This window comes from Rhinoderma darwinii, chromosome 3, assembly GCF_050947455.1.
Source record: "Rhinoderma darwinii isolate aRhiDar2 chromosome 3, aRhiDar2.hap1, whole genome shotgun sequence".
Taxonomy (NCBI): Eukaryota; Metazoa; Chordata; class Amphibia; order Anura; family Rhinodermatidae; genus Rhinoderma; species Rhinoderma darwinii.
In genome coordinates this window covers 240,510,022-240,533,299 of record NC_134689.1, presented here as the reverse complement: position 1 = coordinate 240,533,299, position 23,278 = coordinate 240,510,022, and the positions used below count along the sequence as shown (strand labels likewise).

At 40.7% G+C, this 23,278-nt stretch overlaps 1 protein-coding gene across 2 annotated transcripts in view; it reads left to right on the top strand.

The window, feature by feature from the left end:
- The window catches only part of SND1 (staphylococcal nuclease and tudor domain containing 1), a 684,058-nt gene that overhangs the window by 245,153 nt on the left and 415,627 nt on the right, over window positions 1–23,278 (top strand). For both annotated transcript variants that reach the window (XM_075857566.1, XM_075857565.1), the window contains exon 12: window positions 14,965–15,065. In XM_075857566.1, coding sequence (XP_075713681.1) covers window positions 14,965–15,065 — 101 coding nt within the window. The remainder of the gene's footprint in view (window positions 1–14,964; window positions 15,066–23,278) is intronic.

Below are 23,278 nucleotides of genomic sequence, written 5' to 3'. Positions count from 1 at the left end.
TGCTAAGGATCATGCCTCGTGTATGGTGTTGGGACGTGTGGTTCTCTAAGAGCCAGAGCAAAGCCGGTCTATATTTTCTTTCTTTGCTATTTTTATTTTAATTTCAAAAGCAACTGTCACTTGCAACTTGTAAACAAAATATCAGATAAGTCATTTGGTGTAAATGGTGTCCGATACGGCCCAACATGAGCAGCTATGGCGTTCTCCCTGCTTGCAGGCAGCGCGTCGGGCGGTCCAGAGCGATTGCGTCACCATGCCGACAGGTAACCACAGCTACGCTAACTCAATAACTGTCCCAGTTTCTGGAACAGAATAACCCTCTGCCTGGATCATAAGGCCACATTGAATGCTATGGCTATGATCTATGATGATCCACCACAGCACAGCATTCGCCAGGTCTGCCATCAGCCCCCTATGTCAGGGGCGCAGGCGATGGCAATCCAATTCTATGTCTGTACTGTGGACAACCTGGACATTTCCTGAATGCCTATCCTCCTCGTGCAGGTAATCCTACTCCTTCTGTCTACAGTGTCACTCCATGCTCCCTTTCTGCTACTCCTTTCACCGTTACACTATCCTTCTAGTTGTCCCACAACCAAATACTTGCCAAAGCTATCTTTGATTCAGGTGCCGGTGGCTATTTCATGGATACTAGATTCGCTGAACTACACCGGAATTCTCTTCAACTCTAGAGGAACCCTGTCCTGGTTAAGCTAGTGCATGGTTTCGATTCTGGCCCTACTGACTCGCTATAGCGACCCCCAAACAAATAAAAAAATAAAAAGTAATACTCCTGACAAACGGAGCGAATCAACGCCGACTGGATCCTTGTGTAGGCCGGCGTCATCCAGTGACCTCATAACGCTGGCCTGCACAGGGATCCCGTCCCTGCGTATGGTAGGCTGTAGGCGAACCTGGCCTATAGGCTAGTAAATGGCAGAGTAGGGAGATGCCTCCCTCCTCTGCCATAGTGTTCAATAGTATGTGCGATACTATTGAATGTGGCGTCGCTACCGTTGTAGCAACGCCACCCGGCCTGGGGGGGGGGGGTCTGTGACGGCGGGCAGCATGGGCCCCCTTTAGCCGCCTGCCTTGTAGCAGCCGCTATGGCTGCTACAGCGGTAGTTATGCCGCCTCCTATACAAGGGCTCCCTCTAGAAGCAGAATCCCCGGCAAGAGCATCGGCAAACCCCCTGCCGGGGATTCCACTCCTGGAGGAGCCATGATGGCAACGTCGGCACCCGACGGCCGAGAAGTGTATGACACTGATTGGCCATCGTCATACACTTCTTTTTACAACGCCCAGTTGGTAAAAAGTAAAAACATAGCCAGTTGGTCGTTAATAAACTAATTAGCATAAATCTAAAATTGCTCATAAACTTGCTCAAAAATGATAGGTTTTCACAATAAAAACCACGGCTGTTATCTACATCAGATTATGTAGGAGATAGGGCACTTATAATCTGGTGACAGAGCCTCTTTAATTAAGTTTGAAGACTATTAGTCTATGTAAGACTGGAGTAAGCAATTTTTCTTTAAATCCTGTAGTTTTGGTCTTGTCCTTTTCCTTGTATTGCTTTTCTCAATCGGCTACTTTACAGTAAGTACAATCACATGGGAGGGTTTGCCTAGCATTAGCTGCTGTTTGAAAGCTGTCATTTTCCTTTTCCTGGCTTGATGAGTGCGAGAGATGTCAGTTAGATGGAACACGACATGGAAATACTCAGCCTGTGATTATTATAGAAACCTTTATCCTTCCTGTAGTTGTAGAATGTGCTGCTAGAACATTCTTCACATTGCTACAGATCTGCACTGCTTGTTTGGTTTTTAATAGACTGTAGCTATGCAAACAGTTCATCCCCATGCTAAGCATGTCAGAAATGTTACCTGGTAGGATATAACAAACGTCTCCCCTTAGCGACATCCGACGTACTATTACTGAAATGTCGCTAAGGGGAAGTATGGAGCGGGCTCACGTGCTGAGCTCGCTCCATACTCAGCCGGTCACTGCTGTGTTATACACCTCACTGCAACGGACAGAATCAAAGATCACTTTGATTCCGCCCGTGTAACACCTTAAATGCCGCGGTCAATCGTGACCGCAGCATTTAAATTGTTAGAATCAGGGGGCGCTCCCTCAAACACACCATCGCTCCCCTCCACCCCACGATGCGATCGGCTGGTGAAAATGGTTGTCATGGCACCCTGGGGGCCTAATGAAGGCTCCCAGGTCTGCCATCTTTGTACTCCTTTGAGGGCTTCGAAGGAGACTGTCAGAATCACGATATACTGCAATACATTAGTATTGCAGTATATCATGCAAGCGATCCAACGATAGCTGGTAAAAGTCCAAACAATCACAATATATATATTGCTTAACCCGCTCAGTGAATGCCACAAAAAAATTGCTGTTTATTTGGTCACCTTAGCTCTCCAAAAAATTTAATAAAAAGTCACATGAACCCCAAATTGGTATAGGTGAAAACTACGGCTCACCCCACAAAATTTAAGCCCTCACACCACTAAATTGCTGGAAAAATGTAAAAATGTTAAAGTTATGGCTCTCAGAATATGGCGACACAAAACATTTTTTTTTTTTTTTTAAAAGTGATACAACAAAACATTATAAATTTGGTATCGCTGTAATCGTATCAACCTTTAGAATAAGTTGCACATGTGGTTTTTACCGCCTGATGTACGCCATAAAAAATGGCGTAATCTGTTTTTTTGCCCATTTCACCCCACAAATATATTCTTTTCAGCTTCCCAGTACATTATGCTGTACAATATATGGTGCCATGAAAACTACAATTTGTCCCGCAAAAAAAAAGAAGCACACATATGGCTGTTGACGAAGAAATAAAAACGTTATGCATTTTGGAAGGCAGGGAGGAAAAACTAAAACTAAAAAACACAAATTGGCCGTGTCCTAGGGCTCATTCAGACGAGTGTTTTCCTCATCCGTGTGCTGTGCCTTGAAATCACTCACAGCACATGGAGCCGTGTAATTCAATGGGGCATTCACACATGCGTTGTTTTTCACGCAGCGTGCATCTGTTGCGAGAAAATCACAGCCTGTCCTTTATTGGTGCGTTTTCACGCACCTAGTCGCCCATTGAAGTGTATGGGTACGTGAAAACTATGGACAGTACAGGGATGACATCCATGTGCAGTCCGTGTTTAATTCATCAAATACATTTTTGTAACATTTATTTCTCTGCTTTTCAATGTAAGTGCTTTCACGAAGGTGAAAAATGCATGCCACACGCAAAGCAAACTGATGCCAATACGCAACGCACACTGACAAGAAATGTAGGAAAAACGCTGCTTTTTTATATGCACAAATCGGACACGCTCGTGTGAATGTAGAATTAGACCGGGTTCTCTCTGATCATATGCAGTGGCTACCTAGGTTCTGGTTCTTTTTGACCTGTACATCTGCATCTTATTTTTAGGCCTAGACTTTTTTTAATTTAGTGAGCAATAATTTGATGACCATAGGAATTCATTAGAATAGGGCTACACAGACCAGGGCAGATTCACTACTAATTTCAAAATTTTACACCGCGTAAGAAGGCAGTCAGATAATGCGCCAAATGTAACGGTGGTACATTCTGTATGACAAGATTGGCACACCTAGCTAAACACTTACTTGAACCATCTGTTAGTAGGCTTAGTTATGACAGTTTTTTGCGCCATTATTTTGGTGCGTTTGTGGCATACGGTGTCGCATTTTAAGCCATGCTACCTTTTCGCTAGACCATACCTCCTTTTTTGCTACGCCACACACTTGTTGAGAATGTTGAAAAAAAAATAATCAAAAAACAGTAATGTCCCATTGTTTTTATCTCACTACAAAAATACGCTGGGATATCGTGTGGGATAAATCACTGTCCATAGGAATGCATTGAGTAGCTTCAAAATTGCTCCAGTCAAGCGTGTATCTCTGAAATGCCAGCATGAAGCGATTAGAAAATAGATCGCTAGCAACTCGTTTGACTGAAGCAATTTTATTTTTTTTCTTAGAGATTTTCAAGCTACGTAATGCACAACAATTGGTTTTTCTTTTTGTAGTGCGATAAATACCCTGGTGGGGACTCAAGAAGGCTGGCGTTTCACACACCAATCTCAATAGAGAAAAAGTTAGTCAAATGCAAAACATTTATGAAGAGGTGAATACCCCTCAATAAATGTGTTGCATCTTTCGGCCAACTGTGCACCACAATTCTGGCTCAACGACCGCAGCCACACACCACCCAATCCCTCCATCCCATTGGCCATAAAATAAAAAAAAAAGTATACTCCCCTCACTGCTCCTCTTCTCCCCTACATGTCCCCTTAACATGGCAAGCCGCGTCAGGGTCTTATATGCAACACATAACTTATTGTCATCCGTGCTACGTCACATACAACATCCTGATACTGCCCGGCGTCTGTATGTCGTATGAGCCGCAACGTGCTGAGGGAGCCTGAGAGAACCCGGAGGAGGGGAGCATGGGGGGGGGGCGTAGTCTAATGGGTGCGCAAGGTACTCGTAGGGGAGAAGAGTGGTTAAGCATTCTACGCAACAAAACTGGCGTAGAAAGGTTGATAAACAAAAAAGCAAACCCTCACATCGCCCCATTGACGGAAAATGTAAAAGTTGTTATAGGTTTCAGAATATGGTGACACACAACCTTTTTTTTTTTTTCTTTAACGAATTGTCTTTTCATTGTAAAATTAGTACATCATAAAAAAAAAGATACAAATTTGGTGTTGTCTTAATCGAATTGACCCGCAGAATGAAATTAACATGTTTTTACCGCACAGTGAATGTTTTAACCCTTTCCTACATTTGTAGTAAGTATACGTCATGAAAAGCTATTGCCTCCCGCAATTTCTCGTATGCTTATGACAAATGGATGGCACAGACTCCGAAGCGGAGTCCGTGCCATCAGCCGCAGGTGTCCACTTCATGTTACAGCTGACACCCTGCTGTAATGGCAGGGACCAATGTTAGCTCCGATTCCCGCCATTAACCTCTTAAATGCTGCAATCGAAAGTGATCGCTTTGTCGAAGTGGTTTGTAGCAAGTCGGCACCCCCGCGTCAGTGAACAACTGATAGTTCTAATGCATTGCACTACATAGGTAGTGTAATGTATTAGAACAGCAATCACAGTTGGACCTTCAAGTCCATTAATGGGAAAAAAGTTTCAAGTAGAAAATGTATGGGAGGAAACCTCCAGCTCACCTTAGGGCAAATGGATTTCCAATGCCTGCTGCGCACGGATCCTCGTGTCGGCACACGTTGGTAGGAGTGTAGCAAAAGAAGTGGATGAGATCCAGCGCAAAAATATGGGATATTCCAATGATGAGTTTAAAATGGAATCTGGTTCCAATTTTATTGAATAAATAAACGTAAAACCGGGAGTCAGACTTCCCACAGCGGGTAAGGTGGATGTGAAAAGAAGAAATAGGTGTGTAGCCTACGCGTTTCAGATGAAGTCCTCGTCCTTAGTCATGGCTGAGAATGAAAAGTTTGACAGCTGGGGTTGGAGCTATATCCGGTTCTATACAGGTGAATTTGATTGCGGTTCAGAGAAATAAACATATGAAACGCAAAAATACAATTGATATTAAACAAATAACGTATTTTTGGACTTCCGAGTATTGTGATGTAATGACTCATTACAATTTCTGTGTGGTGAATAAAAAACGAACGAAAAACTAAACTCATGTGCCCATTGCCATTACGTCAGTCATTTGAGACACACTAAAGACGAGGCAAGCAGCATCACGATCTACGCCTGGTGAGAAAATGTTTTATCAGCGTGTTTATTTCTAAAGTATAGATATTTTAATGTCAATTTATAGTTACAAAGAAAAATATTTTATTGATCTAGAATAGTGATGTTTTATTGAATTAGAACCGGAGATGACTCCTGCTTTAATAGAAAAATCCCTGCATGTCATACATATTGTAAAGGAGTGAAAAAATGGTGTGAATACAGTACAAAGAAAAATGCTTAAAATGGATTAAAAGTGACAAACATTAATGTATATATCTATAGGTCTGTACTAAACTGCTGATCATATATAACACATCTCATATCACATAACAAAATAACTGTAAATATATATTAATTAATTAATTAATTGAAGTGCAGCAAATGATATAGTCTGCCGTGGAATTATTGTTATTTTTTGCAGAACAGAAACGATGAATGTAAATATAAATTCATTCGTGTGTCAATGACATGGCCATGAATGCGATATGTCGCAATATGTATTGGACTATGATGTCATAGACCGACAACCATTGACTATGATTCCCAAGGAAACGAAATCCATAGAATTGGGTTAATAATATGAAGGTCGATCCATAGCTTAAATAGATAACAACCAGTATGAATACAGAAAACATTATTATTATAGAGAGATAATAAAGTGGGAATACTCTAATTTTGTATATTCGTGTGTATGCTTCAAGAATTTGGATCATGAATTTCTGGATTTGTGTTCTAATCTCATATCGACTTTATATATTTATTATTTGTATATGTTTTCTGAAACAGTGTTTATAATTAGTGGTTTCTTGTATGGAAATACCGAAAAGCAAACAATATTTGTCAATCAGACAATAGAATATGGGCAACTAATTCTAATGGTGAAAAATGAAGATGGAAAGAAGGGAACTGACCTTAGTGTATTTAAAGAGATGTTATTCTTATTTTTATGTTGATGATTATTGATTACTATAATTTACATATTGCTTGTATATTGGTAGTGAAACAAGCTTAATTATGATTATGGGCTGGTTATCAAACTATCTATTTGGGTTTTTGGTGTGTAATATATTTTTTATTTTTTCAATACCTATCAAGTATGAACCAAAGCGGTGTATTTTGAATAATGTATGGGAGCAGTTTTAGTAGTGAAACATAAGTTCCTTTCTCAAATTCAAACCATGGGGATGTCTCGTATTGAGACGAAAAATCCAAAAAGCTTCCCTTCCCAAAGTTTTGTGCTTCAAATTTCCTCCCCGTTTGGGTGAGTTGACCTTTTCGATGGCATAACATTTCAGGGAATCAGTGGATCTGTTATGATGTTTAATAAAATGTTTGGCTGCATTAGAGGTGTTCAAGATATTAGGGTTCCTAATATAGCCTAGATGTTCCAAAAATCTTTGTTTGAACTTGCGATTGGTGCAGCCAATATACTTCAAATTACATGTTGTGCATTCAAGAATATAGATCACTGATTCGCTGTTGCAATTAATGTAATTTTTTATAGGAAAACTGTGAGTGTCTGAGAAGTCACAGAAAGTTTTTGTCGGGGAGGCATAGGTGCATGTTTTACATGGATGTGCACCACATCTGAAAAATCCCTTATGTTCTATCCACATACTTGTGCGTGTGTCTGGTCTCAGCATGGAAGGGGCTAAAGCATTTCCTATGGTGGAAGCTTTGCGGGCGACTATTTTGCAGCCTTCTTTCAGAATGGCATCTAATGTTGGATCTTCCTTGAGAATAGGTATATGTTTCATGATGATATGTTTGATTGCTGTAAACTGATTACTGTACTGGAGAATAATAACTGGTTTATTAATATCCAATGCTTTATGTTTATTTGTATCAATAAGCATGTCTTCTCTACTTTTTTTTAGATATAATGTTAGAGGCTCTCTTGAGTGTCCAATTTGGGTATCCTCTATTATGTAATCTTTGGGAAATTGAGCTTTGTTCCACTGTAAAATTAGGGTTTGTACTACAATTACGTCTAGCTCTATGCATTTCACCGACTGGAATAGAGGTGATCGTTTGCTTAGGATGGTTACTTTTTGCGTGGAGGATGGTGTTTCCCGAAATGGGCTTACGGTGTGTCTTGGTATAAATGATTTCACCTACAACCCCTTTTAGTTCCAGATCCAAAAAAATTGTATTATTAGAGTGGAAGGCATGGGTGAATTTGAGATTGGCTATGTTTGTATTAAGGTAATCAATAAAAGGGGGGATATCTGAAATTTGTCCTTTCCAAATAAATAGCAGGTCGTCTATGTAACGACCGTACCAATGTATGTATGTGTTGAAGATGTTATTGTCAGAAAAAAATATAAAGTTCTTCCCACCATGCCATTACCAAATTGGCCATGGACGGTGAGAATTTAGCCCCCATTGAAACACCCTTGAGCTGAAGGTAGAATTTTTGGTTAAATAAAAAATAATTATGTTGCATCAAGAAAACTGACACGTCTAGAATGTAGAGTTGGAGCTCCTGACAGTAAGGACTATGCTTGTGTAGATGATGTTCCAGTGCGTTATGTGCTACTGTGTGTGGTATGTTGGTGTATAGTGAAATGACATCACAATTCATCCACACATATTCTTGGGACCAGGATTCTTTTTCAAAGGATCTAAGAACGTCCTGGGTATCTTTGAGAAAGCCTGGAGTATTCATTGCAAGAGGCTGTAGTAGAGAGTCCAACCATTCAGAAAGCCTTTCTAAGAGTGATCCTAACCCAGACACTATGGGTCTCATCGGTGGAGGGTTCAGGTTCTTGTGTACCTTCGGTAGAGCGTGTAAAATGGGTATTGTAGGAAATTCAACATCAATATATACAGACTGTTTAAAAGTGAGGAGACCTTTGTTTAGACCTTCTTGAATTAATTTCTTTATTTTAATTTGGAAATTCTTGGTGGGATTGTGGTCCAGGATCTTGTAAGTATTTGTGTCCGATAACATGTTGGACACTTCGGTAATGTACATGTCTCTGTTCATAACCGCAATACTTCCTCCTTTATCTGATTTTTTAATGATGAGGTCATTATTGTTTTCAAGGGACTTCATTGCTGTAAATAATTCTTTAGATAAATTCTTTGGATATTTTAGCACTTTTGTGGAGGTTGTGAGAGATTGAAGATCTTTTTCTATGGCCATTTGGAATTTATCCATCGATTCTGTTCTTGATTCCAAGGGATAGAATTTGGCATTGCTGGTTTTCATTTTTGTAGAAATATTGACCTCCTGTGTCTGCGTTTCCGCACTTAAACTTTCCAGATTAATCAACGTTTTTAATTCATCAAAGAGAAATATCTTAGGATAAGGAACTTCAGCGGTAGTTTCCAGTGTAATGGGATTTTGAATGTCTGAATCTGGCTCCATGTTGTTAATGAAGTGCCTTTTAATAGTGAGGTCTCTAACAAATTTGTTAATGTCCAGGAGTGTAGTAAAAGGATCGAAATTGTAGGCTGGTGCAAAATTAAGTCCAAGCGAGAGCACTTTTTCCTGAGCTGGGGTTAATGTGATAGATGACAGGTTGATGATACTAAGTTGCGGTGTTAGATTCTCCGGTGTCTCAAACGTCGACCTTGATCCTGTTCCGAATACTTTGTTTTCTCCCCCCTCTTCGGCCCCGTTTTTTGAGGCTTTGGACTGATTTCTGTCCTGATTATAGAGTATTGCTGATCTAGGATTTGGATCCTCACTATCTGAAGTTTCTGCTGACTCCCAATCCGTGGAGCTAAAGCTGACTTTGGAAGTATTATTGCCTCTATTTCTCCCAAAATTCCGTTTTTTAAGGATGGATTTAGATTTAAATTGAGCAGGTGTTCTTTCCTCTTTAATCCATGTATACACCTCATCGTTGGCATAATCTCTTGAATCTCGAATAAATTTTCTCTTTTTGACTTCTGCCAATGACTGATTAACTTTGTTAATGTACTGGGACGTACGGGCTTCAAGAGTTACAAAATCAGGTGAGCTGGAGGCTGCATGGATTAGTGTCTCCACCTTTTGTATGTCAGTTTCCAGACTTATGAGTTTAATTTCCTCTTCCTTTGTAATGAGTTCCATAAGTTTAAGGGAACAATTGGTTAATGTTTGATTCCAATTGTTGAAAAAATCATCAGAATATCTGAAGGAGGGATTTTTCTTTATTCGCAGACCTCTGGGGATCATGTTTTTGGACAGGTAGTTATTTAGGGTTGTTAAATCCCACCACACCTTTGCTTCCTGGATTTTAAGTTTTTCAACTTGATGAAAGATATTTTTTAGGCTGTGGTTATTTTCTCCTAAGTTCTCAATGTTGCTAAAAACCTGAGCCGCCAGATCCGCTCTATTAAAAGTTGCTGCACAGGGCATTGTTCGGTGCATGTTGTTACAGTGTGTCAGCGAATGATGGTCAGTGTTTTGTCACGTGATATAAAAACACACACAATTTTTCAGACCAAGTAAAAGTAAGTCTTCAAAAGCAAAACCTCGGTGGTTAGGTAAATGCTTTAACATCCACCTCCCGAAATTAACAAGACACTTGTAAATGTAGGTGCCTAAATACACAAAAGGCCCTGGTTTGCGGGCAGACAAAGGTGAGCACGTGAGGTCTTAGCCGATGTTCAAAAAAGTTTCAAGTAATAAAATAAAACAATCACCCTTTTTCCCATAAGTCCTTTATTATTGAAAAAAATAAGCCATACATAATTAGTATTGATGCATCCGTAACGGACTGAACTATAAAATACAAAAAGTCGCATGTATCCAGAAGCCAGCTTCATCGACTAAAAATGAAAAAGTTATGAAAAAATACATTATTTTTACAAAAGTAATTTGATTGTTCAAAAAGTTGTACAAATGTAAAAAAGGGCTATAAATTTGGTAACACCGGAATCGTACTGACCCGCAAAATAAAGTTGTCATTTATAATACATGGTGAACGCTGTATAAAAAAACTATGCCAGAATTGCTGTTTTTTGGTCACCCTGTCTCCCCAAAAATTGGGATGAAAAGTGATCAAAAATGTATGTACCCCAAAATGATACCAATAAAAACTACAGCTCATCCCGCAAAAAAAACAGCCCTCCTGCTACTACGTCTATGAAAAAATAAAATAAGTTAAGACACCCAGGCAAGAAAACATATGCAGTTGTGCTGGCCCGGGGGGAACATTTCTTCTGTTTTAAGATGCGATTAACAAGGCCCTAAGATTAGGGAACCAGGAAGAGGAGGACTCAAACATTTCTAAACTGAAATACCAGTAATACTCAAAACAAAACTGCTACTAAGCAAAATCTGCGCTCCAAAATTCAAATGGCACTCCCTCACTTCTGAGACCTACACTGTGCCCAAACAGCAGTTTACTTACACATATATGACATCACTACACCCAGGAGAAACCTTTTTAAAAAAAATTGGATGTGTCTCCAGTGGCACAAACTGGGCACAACATATTTGCCACTGAAATGGCGTTTCTAGGGAAAAATTTAATTTTGTACTTTTCACAATCCGCAGCGCATTCATTTATGGGAAAGACCTGTAGGGTCAAAATGCTCACTACACCCTTTAATGAATTCTTTGAGGGGTGTAGTTTCCAAAAATGGGGTCACTTCTCAGGGTTTTCTTTTATTATTTCACATCAGAGCCCCTGCAATTGCGAAACAATACTTTGTAAATCACCAAATTAGGCCTCAATTCCGCATGGTACTTTTTCACTTCTGAGCCCTGTAGAATGTCCAGGCAAAAGATCAGTGCCCCATGTAGGGTATGTCTAAAATCGGGAAACACAGCATAATAATAAGAGGACTGTCTTTTCATGGTGGCACAAGCTAGGCACCACGTATCGGACACTAAAATGGCATATCTATGGAAAAATTGCCGTTTTTCACTATGCAACATCCAGTGCACACTAGTTTGTGGAAAACACCTGTGGGGTTAACATGCTCACTACACCCCTAGGTGAATACCTTGAGCGGTGAAGTTTAAAAAAAATGAGGTCACATCTGGGGGGTTTCCACTGTTTTGGTCCCACAGGGGCTTTGCAAATGTGACATGGCACCCAGAAACCAATCCAACAAAATCTTCACTTTTCATTCTGAGCCCTGCCGTCTGCCTAAACAGCAGTTTTTGACCACATATGGGGTATTTCCGTAATCTGGAGAAATTGCTTTACAGATGTTGTGGTTCTTTTTCTCCTTTTATTTGTTGAGAAAATGAAAAACTTTCAGCTAAACTACATCTTATTGGGAAAAAACAATATTTTTATTTTCACTGTCCAATTCTAATAAAATCTGTAAAACACTTGTGTGGTCAAAATTGTCACTAAACAAGAGCTTAATTCCTCAAGTAGTTTCCAAAATGGAGTCACTTCAGGGGAGTTTCCACTGTACTGGTACCTTAGGGGCTTTGCAAAAGCGACATGGTGCTGAGAAACCAATCCAGCAAAATCTGTGATTTTAAATGGCGCTCCTTCCCTTATGAGCCCTGCAATGTGCGTAAACAGCGGTTTATGACCACATATGGGGTATTGCCGTACTCGGTAGAAATTGCATTACAAATGTTATGGTTATTTTTCTCCTTTATTCCTTGTGGAACAAAATGCTAAAATTATATCTTATTGGAAAAAAATTACTTTTTTTTAATTTAACGTACAAATTCTAATAAAATGTATGAAACACCTGTGTGGTCAAAATGGTCAATACACCCGCAGGTGAATTCCTTGTGCGGTATAGTTTCCAAAACTGGGTATTTTTTGGGGTGTTTGCTTTGTTTTGGGACCACAAGACCTCTTCAAACCTGGCATGGTGCCTAAAATACTATCTAATAAAAAGAAGGCACCATAATCCACTAGGTTCTTTTTTTCTGAGGCCTGTGTTTTAGTTCATTAGCACACTAGGACCACATGTGGGATAATTCTAAAAGCTGCAGAACCTGGCCAATAAATGTTGTTTTGTTTCTCTGGTAAACCTTCTGTAATGCAGAAAAAAATGGATTAAAATGGAATTTCTACCAAAAAAATGAAATGTGTAAATTTTACCTCCACTGTGAAAAGGAACTTTCTAAATGCTGTTTTGAATACTTTGAGGGGTGCAGTTTTTAAAATAGTGACGTATGGGGGGGTTCTAATATTTATAGGCCCTTCAAAGCCACTTCAGAACTGTACTATCGCTAACTAAAAAAAAATAGGCTTCTGAAATTTTCTTGAAAATGTGAGAAATTTTCTTCTAAAGTTAGAAACCTTGAGTCCTATAAAAATAAAATGATGTTCCAAAAAGAATGGCAACATAAAGTAGACATTAGGGAAATGTTAACAAGTAACTTTTTTGTGTGGTACTACCGTCTGTCTGACAAGCAAATACATTTAAATTTAGAAAAATGCTTAGTTTTGCCATTTTTTTTTTTTTCTCGAAATTTTGGTGTTTTTTTACAAAGGCTGACTGTATCGACCAAATTTTACCTCTGACATAGAAGTACAATCTGTCACGAGAAAACAAACAGAATTGCTGGGATAGGTAAAAGCATTCCCACGTTATTACCACATAAAGTGACATGTCAGACTGAAAAAATGAGGCTCTGTCCGGCAGGTCAAAAGTGGCTGCAATGGGAAGAGGTTAAGGAGATCGTCGCTTTGACTTTTTGCTGTGTATTTCCTGAGCTCAAGTAACACGTAGATGTTTGAAGATTGAGAGCCAATTTGATATTGCGTTTTCATTCAGAAGATGCCAAATCCTGTTAACATTACAGTGCTTTATTTAACCTTTTCAAATGAGGGTTATTTTACCATTATATGTGTTTGTACCAAAACAATCAGTGTTAGGCCACTTTCACACGTATTTAAGTCCATATTTTTTATCAATATTTGTAAGAAAATTTGCACCGCTGCCTTGTTTCGAACCGCTCCTGGTTTTGGCTTACGAATACTGAAGCAAAATACTGTTGTGTTAAAGTGGTCGTAACAAAAGATCTTAAATGATGGAAAATTGTTAATAATGTTTCATAATTCTCTATTTGCTTATACTAGATATGTAAGTTTAACTGTTTTCATACCATGCACTATATGGACAAAAGTATTGGAATACACCTCTTCATCATTGAATTCATGTGTTTCTTTCAGTCCCATTGCAACCGGTGTATAAAATCAAGCACCTAGCCATGCAGTCGCCTTTACTAACCTTTGTGAAAGAATGAGTCATTCTAAAGAGCTCACTGAATTCGAGCATGGTACTGTAATAGGATGCACCTTTGCAACAAGGTCGTTTGTAAAATGTATTCCGTCCTAGATATTTCATGATCAACTGAGAGTTGTATTATTGCAAAGTGGAAGAGTTTAGGAACCACAGCAACTCCGCCATGAAGTGGCAGACCACGTAAAGTTACAGAGCGGGGTCGCCGAGTACTGAGGCGCATAGTGCATGAGTCGCGAACGCTCTGCTGACTCAATAATTCCAAACCTCCTCTAGCATTAACATCCTTACAAAAAATTGTGCTCCCGAAGCTTGATGGCATGGGTTTCCATGGCCAAGCACCTGCATGAAAGCCTTACATCACCAAGCACAGTGCCAAGCGTCAGAGTGTTGTAAAGCACACCACCACTGGTTTCTGGAGCAGTGGAAACGTTTTCTGTGAACAGACAAATCACCCTTTTCAATCTGGCTGGCTGACATTTGTGCCAACTGTAAAGTTTGGTGGAGGAGGGATAATGCTATGGGGTTGTATGTCAGGGGTTGGCCCAGACCTGTTCGTTCCAGTGAAGGGAAATCTTAATGCTTCAGCATACCAAGACATTTGGACAATTGTATGCTTCCAACTATGTGGGGACAATTTAGGGAAGGCCCTTTTCTGTTCCAACAGATCCCTGAACTCAACCCCATCAAAATTCCATGGGATGAACTAGAATGGAGATTGTGAGACGGGCCTTCTCGTCCAACATCAGTGTCTGACCTCACAAATGCTCTTCCGGTTGAATGGGCAACAATTCCCACAGAGACTCTCCCAAATCGTGTAGAAAGCCTTCCCCAGAGAGTGAAAGCTGTTTTAGCTGCAATAGGGCGGACCAACTCTGTATTAATGGCTATGGGATGTCAAAAAAGCTCCTGTAGGTGTAATGTGTAGGTGTCCCTATACTAAAGTCCATATAGTGTATGTGTATTGATGTTAATTTTGTAACATGTATGTCATCTTAACCTCTTTTTTTTTTTTTTTCTATTTGTCTCTAGGTAAATGTAAATGTGGATTACATCCGATCGGCTAGTGCAGCCACAGAAACCACTCCAGCATTTCCTGAACGTACCTGTGCAACAGTCACTATTGGTGGCATGTAAGTAACTGGGGGAGGGGGGCGTTATTTTCCTGATGAAGACCATGTTATAATGGTTTTGGTTTTTTTTTTGTTTTTTTTTTATAAGGCCGCCTTCACACACAGAATTTTTATGGCAATTTTAACTGAGAAAAAGAGACTGTCACCAGATTATAAGTGCCCTATCTCCTACATAATCTGATCGGCGCTGTAATGTAGATAACAGCAGTGGTTTTTATTTTTTGAAAAACTATCATTTTTTAGCAAGTTATGAGCAATTTTAGATTTATGCGAATTAGTTTCTTCGTAGACAACTGGGTGTGTTTTTACTTTTTACCAACTGGGCGTTGTACAGAGAAGTGTATGATGCTGACCAATCAGCGTCGTACACTTCTCATTGTTCCAGCCCAGCTTCTTTCACTGCACAATCACACTGTAACAATGGGCTGGAACAATGAGAAGTGTATGATGCTGATTGGTCAGCGTCATAAACTTCTCTGTACAACGCCCAGTTGGTAAAAAGTAAAAACACGCCCAGTTGTCGATTAAGAAAGTAATTAGCATAAATCTAAAGTTGCTCATAACTTGCTCAAAAATTATCGTTTTTCAAAATAAAAACCACTGTTCTTATCTACATTCCAGCGCCGATCAGATTATGTAGGGGATAGGGCACTTATAATCTGGTGACAGAGCCTCTTTAAGGCTTTTTAGTCACATTTTTGGTGACACTTTTTTCATTTGGTGGCATTTTTTACATCCTTTTTTTTTCTGGCTTTTTTGAAGTCTTATAAAGAATCCTATTATAAAAACACCATATCCAGAGCACGCTGCGTTTTAAAAAAAACACCAATGACCACAAAATTGTCTCAAACGCCACAAACAAAGATGCAGTGTATATAGTTATTTTGATATTTTACTTTAGACTTTAATGTAACATCTGGCTGTAACAAAAAAAGCACCACAAAAACTCTTCGAAAAACATCACCAAAAACTCAGGAAAACGCTGTGTGTGAATCCAGCCTAAAGGTTGTACGTCCGATTGTCAAGAATAGGTGGAAGGCTGCTCCCTTTTTGTCAACCTCCTCACCAGCCTTTTTCTTTTACATTATGATATTGTGTTTATTTGTATGTCTTGTCATTTAGTTGAAGCGGACATGCAGCTTTTCCAGTAAGTTATGCACATACCTGCTGTGACTAAATCTGATTCATAGTTTTTAACTTGGCATAGACGCTAAGGTTCTTCTGCAGCATCTGCATTCTGAGCAGGTTGTTTTTGCTTGTTCTTACTGTATGACAAGTCTCCAGGGTAAGGTTTTATTGCATGTGTTCCTGGAAATAGTTTGGTAATCTGTCATAGGTGCTTCTCCATAGCAGCTAGTCTTGGACAGATCCCAAAGTGCTCTTGGCCATACTATTTGTCCCACAGAAAGCCCTTTATGAGACAATGTAGCATTATCCCAGGAGCTGCTAAGCCGACTGGAACCTGGAAATTGCCCTTATCTGCCAGTTGCACACAAATTGAGACATGTGTTCACAAAGCCAGTTTTTCAGGAGGATTAGGTTAGTCTGGTTTTTGTAACCCCTTCAGCATTAAACTGATACTGCAGAAAATGGGTTATTACGTACTATCCCCACTGTTGTATTTCTGAGGTGCTTGTATCGTGGGGTATCCTGCAAAGGCGTGAAAATCTGTCTTTTTATAGCATATGTTTACTTTATTTACACAGTAGTTAACATTTTGAGCTGATGTTTGTAGACCATCTTAAAGGGAACCTGTCACGGTAATGATACAGCTCAATGTGTGGACGTTATGTTATAAAGCAGGAGGAGCTGAGCAGATTGATATATATTTTTGTGGATCAAAATTTAGCTAAACTTGTAATTTATTCATTTAAACCTCCTGCTCATTCTGGGCTTAGGGGTCTAGTGGGCGTCCTAAACTTTGATGGACAACCTTTAGTGTATGAGTGTGATTAGACATAGCTTTCAATCAGTGATAAGAAATGCCCACTGGACTCCTAAAAGCCCAGAATGAGCAGAGGTTTAACCCTATCCCTGTCAAGGACGTATTGCCTATGTCCTAGCAGGAAAGCACTTCAATAGCCAAGGACGTATCTGATAGTCTAACTCGGGCTGTGCCACATCTAGACCTGTGATACAGGTCTTGTTTTAGAGTTTATTAGTTGTTTTAAAGCCTTTTAGCTTACCTTTCAAATAATGCCTGCATTGCAGCTCTAGTTGCATAACAGCCGGAGCTAGAGCCGGTTGAAGTGAGAGTTGAATATACTTGCAGCTCTTCAACCCGTGTTTCTAACCGCTCTAACTCGAGCTAGGTTGCAGCTAGAGCTGTGTTTCATTTCTTGTATAAGAACTTATATCTTAACTTCGGCACATCCTAATTTAGAGCAGATTGAAGTGGGAGCGTTATGTATTTGCAGCTTCCAGTTCGGCCTGTGTAGAGGAGGAAAGGGGGAGATGTCTTCTGGCATCAGAAGGATGAGAAGCTGTCATCCTCCTCCTGTCCCTGTATGGCTGTAGATGATCCTAGTGGGAGGCGTAACATGAACTTTTCTTCATGTTTATCATCTCCCTTATCAATTAGAGATCATACTTGCATCAACACAGAGGAGGATATCAAAACATTACAAAAGGATTTGGGGAAGCTAGAGGCTTGGGCAGAGAAATAGAAATTTAAGTTTAATGTGGATAAATGTAAGGTAATGAACTTGGGCCGAGAAAACCAATTGAATATTAAATAGTAAGACTGGGTAACTTCCACTGAAAGACTTGGGGCATTGGTGGACAGTAAACTTAACTTTAGCAACCTGTGCCAGGCAGCTGCGGCAAAGGCAAATTAAATAATGGGATGCATCAAAAGAGGCATAGATGCACATGACAAGATTATAGTTTTGCCTCTCTTCAAATCACTAGTCAGACGACACATGGAATATTGTGTACCATTTTGAGCAAATATATCTAAGGACAAAGAGTAGGTGCAGAGGAGAGCGTTCGAGGTAACTAATGGTGGATTGAAGTTCAAATAAAGGTAATCAAACTTCGGGTTACATACAGTTACGTTATATTCACACGACAGGGTTCGAGTGTGTGCCGATAAAAACGGCCGATGTGGTCCGTTTTTCTCGGCTCTTTTGCATCCATTCCATGCCGGGTTTCCGTTTTTAACAGCCACTTTTGTCCCGTTTTGCATTCGTTTTTTTCCCTGTTTTAAGAACAGATGAATTTTATTTGTACATTTTTTGCCACACACTGCCCTCTCTAGATACCTCCACAGCCCCCCTTGTTGGTAGTGTCACACAGCCCCCCTTGTACGTAGTGCCACACAGCCGCCCTTGTAGGTAGTGCCACACAGCCGCCCTTGTAGGTAGTGCCACACAGCCGCCCTTGTAGGTAGTGCCACACAGCCCACCTTGTAGGTAGTGCCACACAGCCCCCCTGTAGGTAGTGACTTCTCCTGGAGCAGAATCCCCAGCCACAGCTTTGGCAACGCTGTGGCCGGGGATTGGGGATTTTGCTTCTACAGGAATCAAAAAAATACCCACCTCTTCCTCACCTGCACTGTGAGGAGCAGAAGAGAGCGAACGATCGGTAGAAAGCTCGGCCGTCAATCGGATCACATCCGATTGACAGCTGGGCTTTACACGGCCCCAGAGAACATCCGAAAATAGGGCATGCTCCATTTTTTTGACGGCCCGGTTTACAGGGTCGTCAAAAAATCGGGCATGTGAATAGCCCCATTTGGGGGTCTATTGTTCCTACTGCGGCTGTATGACAGCCGTTCAAAAAATGGCCCATCACACGGCCGGGAATCCCGGTCGTGTGAATTGGGCCTTAGGTCCATAAATATTTGAACAGTGACACAATCTTCATGCTTTAGGCTCTGCATGCCACCACATTGGATTTGAAATGAAACTACTTAGATGCAATTGAAGTGTAGACTTTCAGGGTTAATTCAAGTGGGTTGAACAAAAATATCCTGTGAAACTTTTAGGAATTGCAACCATTTTTCTACACAGTCTCCTCATTCCAGGGGCTCAAAAGTAATTGGACAAATTAACATTACCATAAATAAAATGTTTTGTTTTTTTAATACTTTGTAGAGAAGCATTTGCAGGCAATGACGGCCTGAAGTCTGGAACCCATGGACATCACCAAACGCTGGGTTTCCTCCTTTGTGATCGCTGCAGTAAAGGCCTTGCAAAGCGTCTTCAGTTGTTGCTTGTTTGTGGGTCTTTCTGCCTTAAGTTTTGTCTTAAGCAAGTGAAATGCATGCTCGATCAGGTTGAGATCTGGTGATTGACTTGGTCATTGCAGAATATTCCACTCTTTGCCTTAACCCCTTAGTGACCACCAATACGCCTTTTTACGTTGGTCACTAAGGGGCCTTAGGCTAGGCTGACACCTTTTCACGTGAGCCTAGTCTAAGTCCTACACGGGTCTCCCGTGCAGGCTGGAGCCAGGGCTGTGCTGTCTGATGACAGCTGAGCTCCTGCTCCAACGCTCGCGATCAAAGTTTACTTAGATCGCGGCCGTTTAACCCGTTAAATGCTGCCGTCATTAGCGACCGCGGCATTTAACTTTGTTTACAGAGGGCGTGAGCTCCCTCTGTCACCCATCGGCGGCCCGCAAATGCAATCGCGGGTCTCCGATGTGTTGTCATGACAGCCGGGGGCTTGATAATAGCCCCCAGGTCTGCCCTGGACATATGCCTGTTAGGACGCGCCGGAGGCACGTCCTAACAGATTGCCTGTCAGATTTACACTGACAGGCAATCATGCTCTGGTATACGAAGTATACCAAAGCATTATATCAGCGATCTGAAGATCGCACAGTAAAGTCCCCTACTGGGACTAGTGAAAGAAATAATAAATGTGAAATAAAGATTAATAATAAAAGTTACAGTAAAAAAATAAATCCATTTTTTTCCATAAAAAGTGGTTTTATTTAGTAAAAGTGTAAAAAATAAATAAAAGTACACATATATGGTATCACTGCGACCGTAATGACTCCATTAATAAAGTTAATATGTAATTTAAACCGCAAGGTGAACACCGTAAAAAAAACCGCAAAAAACCATGGCGAAATTGCAATTTTTTTTCCATTGCCCCCCAAAAAGTCATAATAAAAATGAATCAATAAGTGACATGCACCCCAAAACAGTACCAATCAAAACTACGTCTCGTCCCGCAGAAAACAATCCCAAAAAATCACTACATTGATGGAAAAATAAAAAAGTTACGGCTCTTGGAATGCAACGATGCAAAAACAAATAATTTTAGTTCAAAAGTGTTTTTATTGTGCAAAAGTCGTAAAACATAAAAAACCTCTACATATGTGGTATCGCCGTAATCGTACCGACCCATAGAATAAAGGTAACATGTTATTTACGCCGCACAGTGAACGGCGTCAAATAAAAACGCATAGAACAATGGCGGAATTTCAGGTTTTTTTTATAATCCCCCCAAAAAAAGTTAATAAAATTATATGTACCCAAAAATGGTGCTATTAAATAGTACTATTAATCCCGCAAAAAACAAGTCCTCATACAGCTATGTAGACGAAAAAATAAAAAAGTTATAGCTCTTTGAATGCGACTATAGAAAAACGAATAAAATAGCTTTGTCATTAGGGCCTAAAATGGGCTGGTCACTAAGGGGTTAAACTCCTGGGTTGCTTTCGCAATATGTTTTGGGTCATTGATCATCTGTACTGTGAAGTGACCTCCAATCAACCTTGCTGCATTTGGTTGAATCTGAGCAGAAATTATATCCCTGAACACTTCAGAATTCATCCGGCTTCTTCAGTCACATCATCAATAAACACTAGTCACCCAGTGCCTTTGGCAGCCATGCATGCCCATGCCATCACACTGCCTCCACCATGTTTTACAGAGGATGTGGTGGCTTTGGATCATGAGCCGTCCCAATCCTTTGCCATACTTTCTTCCTCCCATCATTCTGGTTTAGGTTGATCTTAGTTTTATGCTGTTCCAGAACTGGGCTGGCTTCTTTACATGTTGTTTGGCAAAGTCTAATCTGGCCTTTCTATTTTTGAGGCTGATTAATGGTTTGGACCTTGTGGTGAACCCTGCATTTGCTCTCATGAAGTCTTCTCTTTATGGTAGACTTAGATACTGATACACCTACTTCCAGGAGAGTGTTCTTCACTTGGGTACATGTTGTGAAGGGGGGGGGGGGGGGGGTTTTGTCTTCCGTGGATGTTCAGGCCTTTTGTAGTTCATGAGATGACCAGTGCACTTTTTTTTTTTTTTCAAGAATGTACCAAACTATTGATTTGGCCACTCCTAACATTTGTGCTATCTCTCTGATGGATTTCTTCATTTTTTCAGCCTAACGACTGTTTCACCTGCATTGAGAGCTCATTTGACCTCATGTTGTGGGTTCACATCAACCGCTTCCAAATGCAAATGCCACACCTGGAATCAACTCCAGACCATTTACCTGATTGATGGATTAACGAGGGAATAGCCCATGCAGCCCGTTAAATAGCTTTTGAGATAATTGTCCAATTACATTTGGTCCCTTGAAAAAGAGGCAGCTACATATTAAAGAGCTGTAATTCCTAAACCCTTCCTCAAATTAGGATGTGAATAACCTCAAATTAAAGCTGAGAGTCTGCACTTTAAGCCCATATTGATTATATAACTGTATATTCAATATGTTTTGGTAAACCGCTAAAATGCCAAAACTTGTCACTGTCCAAATAATTCTGGAGCTAACTGTAGTTTAGAAAAAAAGACTGTTTAGGGGAGATCTAATTACAATGTATAAATATATGCAAGGACAATACAAAGATCTAATAATCTTTTTACACCTAGGCCTGTAACCATCCTCTGTCTATGGAAGAAGGTTTTACCATAATCCTAGATGTGGATTCTCTTTACTGAAAAGGATCATGCACACGACCGTAGCCATGTGCACGGACGTGATTTTCGGGTCAGCCGGCCACAGAGTGACACCCGCGAGCCGCCCGCAAATAGCGGGCCGTGCACAAGGTTGCGTGCATTATTTCCTATGAGCCTGGACTGCAGAACACGGCTGTAATAAGACATGCCCGTTCTTTCTGCAGTCCAGGGTTCTGGGCCATGCACGGACCGTGGAAACCACGGTAGTGTGCATGGGCCCATAGGAATGAATGGGGCCGCAATTCTCCCGTGGATTTTCGGGGGAATTGCGGCCGCAAAAGCACGTTCGTGTGCATGGGGCCTAAGAGCAGTGAGACTATGGAACTCGCCGCCACAGGATGTTGTAGTGGTTGATTTTACTGAGAGTTCAAGACGGGCCTTGATACATTTCTTAAAAATATAATGGCACAAGTATGGGTACCAGTTTTTGGAGATGGGACGTTGATCCAGGGATTTTTTTTCTAATTGCCATAGGAGCCAGGGAGGAATTTCTCCCCTAATGGGGCAATTGGCATTTTCCTCATGGGGGGATTTGGTGGCCATAAACGATCGTTTCCAACTAGTTCCATTAAAAATACCCAGTGTTCGTTAAAGAGGCTCTGTCACCAGATTTTGCAACCCCTATCTGCTATTGCAGCAGATCGGCACTGCAATGTAGATTACAGTAACGTTTTTATTTTTAAAAAACGAACATTTTTGGCCAAGTTATGACCATTTTCGTATTTATGCAAATGAGGCTTGCAAAAGTACAACTGGGCGTGTTGAAAAGTAAAAGTCCAAGTGGGCGTGTATTATGTGTCTTACATCTGGGCGTGTTTACTTCTTTTACTAGCTGGGCATTCTGATGAGAAGTATCATCCACTTCTCTTCAGAACGCCCAGCTTCTGGCAGTGCAGATCTGTGACGTCACTCACAGGTCCTGCATTGTGTCGGCACCAGAGGCTTCAGTTGATTCTGCAGCAGCATCAGCATTTGCAGGTAAGTAGCTACATCGACTTACCTGCAAACGCCGATGCTGCTGCAGAATCATCTGTAGCCTCTGGTGCCGATGTGTCCTCGCTCGTCTGACACGATGCAGGACCTGTGAGTGACGTCACAGCGTGATCTCTGGAGAACACGCTGTGTCTGCACTGCCAGAAGCTGGGCGTTCTGAAGAGAAGTGGATGATACTTCTCATCAGAACGCCCAGCTAGTAAAAGTAGTAAAAACGCCCCGATGTACGCACATAATACACGCCCAGTTGTACTTTTACTTTTCAACACGCCCAGTTGTACTTTTGCAAGCCTCATTT